The sequence below is a fragment of the Peromyscus californicus genome, unplaced genomic scaffold (genome assembly GCF_007827085.1).
Source record: "Peromyscus californicus insignis strain IS unplaced genomic scaffold, ASM782708v3 Scaffold_7__1_contigs__length_154581171, whole genome shotgun sequence".
NCBI lineage: Eukaryota > Metazoa > Chordata > Mammalia > Rodentia > Cricetidae > Peromyscus > Peromyscus californicus.
In genome coordinates, this window is record NW_026294595.1 from 93200184 (window position 1) to 93205066 (window position 4883).

The 4883-nt window shown below is 45.3% G+C and overlaps 1 protein-coding gene across 1 annotated transcript; it reads right to left on the reverse strand.

Moving 5' to 3' along the window:
* Nucleotides 1-682: 682 nt before the first annotated feature.
* On the reverse strand, nt 683-1091 carry LOC128101486 (NADH dehydrogenase [ubiquinone] flavoprotein 3, mitochondrial-like). The gene has a single exon (XM_052724671.1). The coding sequence runs from the start codon at nt 1068-1070 to the stop codon at nt 753-755; it is 318 nt and encodes a 105-aa protein (XP_052580631.1). The 5' UTR covers nt 1071-1091; the 3' UTR covers nt 683-752.
* Nucleotides 1092-4883: the final 3792 nt, after the last annotated feature.

Sequence of the window (4883 nt, forward strand, 5' to 3'; positions counted from 1 at the left end):
GGGGTGGGGTGGGTGGGGGTGGGGGTGGGGGTGGGTGGGGGTGGGGGAGTGACAGGGGGATCGCCAGAGGTAGAAGGATCTTTGGGGGGCTCACTGGTCAGCCAGCCTGGTATAATTGGTGAACTAGTGAGAGACTCTGTTTTAAAAAACAAGATGGACAGGACAGGCATAGTGGCATCTAACTTCAATCCCAACCCTCAGGGAGGCAGAGGCAGGTAAAGCTCTATGAGTTCCAGACCAGCCCGGGCTATATAGTGAAACCCTGTTTCAAAAACAAACCAATAAGATGGGCAGGTCCTGAGAAACAGCATTCAAGGTTGTCTTCTGGTCTCCACACACACATATGCACAGACATGTACACCTCACACATTTGATCTCTCACACACACACACACACACACACACACACACACACACACACACACACACACACACGAAATAGTAATAAACAAATTATGTATGATAATGATGTAATGAAACCTATTACTTTGTATACTAACTAAATGTTTTAGTAAAGTAGAAGATAAAGGAAGGAACAAAAATTGAACATTCACAACTTGGCTATAGAATCCCTTCTTCATGGGTTCTTCTGAAGCTGATTTAGGAAAGACAGCCTCTGGGAGGCTCACTCACTCTTTGTTTTGTCTTTTTTTTTTTTTTTTTTTTTTTTTTTTTTGTTGTTGTTGTGACTCTGATTTTTATTCTCGCAGGCAAGAATTCATGGGACCGGCATGGGGCTCCTGTGAGCTGAGCTCAGTGCCGAGGTGACTCTCGTCCTGAAGAGGGTTGAGGCATTCTGAACTTGGAGAGGTCCATGTTCAGGTCTAGGAAGGTGTATGAGTTGTAGTCATGATGCTGTAGGTTCTTGTAGGTGGTGGTGTTAGACGACGCAGGGACCAGAGTGGGCTCTGTGGGTGCACTTTGATTCTTGGGATTTGCTTGTATTCCCCCTTCACTCTTCCCTGACTCTGTAGAGAGGGGCACCGTAGAAGGCAGTTCTCGGAACACCCTTGCCTCCAGGAACACAGCCTTCAGTGCCCGGATTCGTCCTCCTCGAAGCAGGAGAGCCATGGTACAGACGCAGCTCGCTGAGGTCGCCTTTGTTTTGTCTTTTGAGACAGGATCTTTCTATGTACTCCTGGCTGTTCTAGAACTCACTCTGTAGACCAGGCTGGCTTCGAACTCACAGAGATCTGTCTACCTCTGCCTCCCGAGTACTGGGATTATAGGCCTGTGCCATTATGCTTGGCTGTTTTGTAATTTTTTTTTTTTTTTTTGGTTTTTCGAGACAGGGTTTCTCTGTGTAGCTTTGCGCCTCTCCTGGAACTCACTCTGTAGACCAGGCTGGCCTCGAACTCACAGAGATCCGCCTGGCTCTGCCTCCCAAGTGCTGGGATTAAAGGCGTGTGCCACCACCGCCCGGCTGTTTTGTAATTTTTTAAATTAAAAGTTTAAACTAATACATGAGAAGATTAAAATGACACATATTAATGGAGTAATGTGGCGTTGTTTTTAGACAAGTTCTCATAGCCCAGCCTGGTCTGGAGTTTATTGTTCATCCTCAACTGGCTCAAACTCATAATCCTTGTACCTCAACCTCCCAAGTGTAAGGTAACACATGTATTTTAATGAGCACACACACGCACACACACACACACACACACACACACACACACACACACACCCCTATATACATATATACCAGGTTTAATAGATATTTCCTCAAACATTTATCATTTATTTTCTTTTTTTTTTTTTTTTTTTTTTTTTTGGTTTTTCGAGACAGGGTTTCTCTGTGTAGCTTTGCGCCTTTCCTGGGACTCACTTGGTAGTCCAGGCTGGCCTCGAACTCACAGAGATCCGCCTGGCTCTGCCTCCCGAGTGCTGGGATTAAAGGCGTGCGCCACCACCGCCCGGCTCCATTTATTTTCTTTCTTGTTTATTTATTTATTTTTTATCTTGTTGGGGGTTAAGTTTGCCTTCTTTTTTTTTTTCTTTTGGTGTTTTGTTTGTTTGTTCGGAGACAAGGTTTCATTCTGTCGCCAAGTCTGCTTGTCACTCACTAGGTAGCCCAGGCTGGCCTCACAGCAATCCTGTGGTAATTACTGAGCCAGTGCACCCGCCTTCTTTCTTTTCTTTGCCTTTACAACTCCCCCAGCCCTTTCACGGGTCCACAGATAGTTTCTCCAGGAGTGGTGGCAAACACCTACAATCTCACTACTTGGTGGCAGACACAGGTAGATTTCCGTGATTTCAAAGCCAGCCTAGTTGACATCGTCATGAGTTCCAGACCAGCCAGAGCTACCCAGTGAGACCACAAAAAGGAACAAAAAGGAAGTGGAGTTTGCTATTGGGGGAGGGGTATTCAAAGTCCTGGCTCAAGGGCTCGTCCTACCTCAGCCACCCAAACAGCCAGAGTATCGGCTTCTGCCCCTGTCCTCAACTTTGTGTCTGTCATATATCCTCATTTGTTTGCACAACTTTTCCTATTACGTCTTCCTCTTGCTTTGATGTTATGTACCATAGCATTGATAACCCCATAGCATCATTTGTTGGCTCAAGAAATGGAAAAACTAGCGTCCTGAAGTTTTAAATCATAGTAAACCAGTCTGGAAATTGTTTTATTCTCCTCTCCTTTATCTGCCATCCTAAATCTGAGGATTTACTGTAGGTAGAGTTTTCCTGCCTGGCCCACAGTCAGGGCAAATCTCTCTCACCTGCCAGTCCCACAGCCGTCAGACCCGACCAAGTAAACACAGAGACTTGTATTGGTTTCAAACTGTATGGCCATGACAGGCTTCTTGCTAACTGTTCTTTCAGCTTAAATTAATCCATTTTTATAAATCTATACCTTGCCACATGGCTCGTGGCTTACCGGCATCTTCACATGCTGTTTCTCATCGTGGCGGCTGGCAGTGTCTCTCTTACTCAGCCTTCCACTTCCCAGCTTTATTCTCCTCCTTGTCCCGCCTACACTTCCTGCCTAGCCAACGGCCAATCAGTGTTTTATTTATTAACTAATTAGCAACACATTTGCCATACAGAACATTCCACAGCACTTCCCCCCCTTTTTTTTTTTAAAAAAAAAAGGAAGGTTTTAACCTTAACAAAGTAAAATTACATATAATTTGGGAATTTGGGCGTAGCTTCTCTTACTACTTCCTGCTGGAGGGGGGCGCTGTATCTTATGGGGATACAAAGGAAATTTTAGGATTATGGAAAAGTCCATGAGGGTGTATCGTCTGAGCCAGTTGCCTTCAAACCATTCTGGATGTTGGATCATCTGGGCCATGGTGTCATTGGAGACCTTTCAGGGGGTCTTGGCTGGTCAAACCTGATGTATCTTAATCTTGAACAAATCCATAGCCTCTGGCTTTCTATGGAAACAAAAGAGACTCTTTTCCAAAGCAACATATCCTTATATCCAAATTTTGAAGTCAAGGTACCTTTAAAGTATACATTTTGACATAACTCAACAGCTTTTACAATCAAATGTTTTTCTGCAGTTAAAAGTCCCAAAGACAACACAATCCAGATTCTCTGTGTAATATCCATTTTTACGTGGCTTATTTTTTATACTACCTTTACTGTCTCTTTAAAGACTTTATTTTTTAAAACTATGTATTTGTTTCTATAACTCTATATATCATCTTTTTTGTCTCTTTCAAGCCTACGTATCTTTTACACACATTGTAAACTATTACATCTGAATCTGTCTTATTGTGAATCTATTGCCTTAAACTGCAGCAGCTGTGGCTGCTGGCTCCATCCACCTCAGCTTCCCAACATGGCTACGTTTACCACCAGCTCTGGGAGCTATCATGGGTCTATGCTTTTATCCAAGCAGCATGTAGTCCAGAAACCTCTTTTTTTGTTTTGTACCTGCAAAGGCTAAATCCACCATGCAGCTTAAGGTGCCACTTGCAGAGGTCTCATTCCCGACAAACTGCAGGTTGAGCGTGCACACCAGAAACCCACAAGGAGCTCAAACCAGCAGCTGCTGCTCATTTGAGAGACAGTTAGGAACTGTTTTTAGCTCCGTTTTAGAATCTTCTTTCTCAGTTTTTAGGTGGAAACTCTTGCCACCACGTTGGACGCCATTTGTAGGTAGAGTTTTCCTGCCTGGCCCACAGTCAGGGCAAATCTCTCTCACCTGCCAGTCCCACAGCCGTCAGACCCGACCAAGTAAACACAGAGACTTGTATTGGTTTCAAACTGTATGGCCATGACAGGCTTCTTGCTAACTGTTCTTTCAGCTTAAATTAATCCATTTTTATAAATCTATACCTTGCCACATGGCTCGTGGCTTACCGGCATCTTCACATGCTGTTTCTCATCGTGGCGGCTGGCAGTGTCTCTCTTACTCAGCCTTCCACTTCCCAGCTTTATTCTCCTCCTTGTCCCGCCTACACTTCCTGCCTAGCCAACGGCCAATCAGTGTTTTATTCATTAACTAATTAGCAACACATTTGCCATACAGAACATTCCACAGCAATTTACCCTACCAAAGCCTTCACGGAGAGATTGTGGGGCTTGGAATGTCTGTACGAATCAATCCACCAATCATGGACCAGAGCAGAAAAACATCCTTCTCTTGGTGTGAACCTTGTCCTCCCAGGATTTCCAGCGGAGCCGAGTGCAGTGGGGGGCTGAGTCAGCAGATCCACGTACACCCTGGTCCCTCGGCACCTGTGTGGCCCTGGTCAGTTCTGTCACTCCCTGCAGCCTCCCTTCTGTCTCTGTAGAGCGGAGTTTGATGGCAAGTTTCAGCAGCCACTGACTGCCATGGCTGAGGAGCAGTGAGAAATGGCTGTGAGCCCAGAGGATAGGAGCCATTTGTACATGCGCCCTCAGCTCCACTGCAAGCCTTCCGAACCAGCGGGT

What these genes read in the sequence shown, in the direction of transcription:
- LOC128101486 (XM_052724671.1), bottom strand. Translation starts at nt 1,070, where the DNA reads ATGGCTCTCCTGCTTCGAGGAGGACGAATCCGGGCACTGAAGGCTGTG.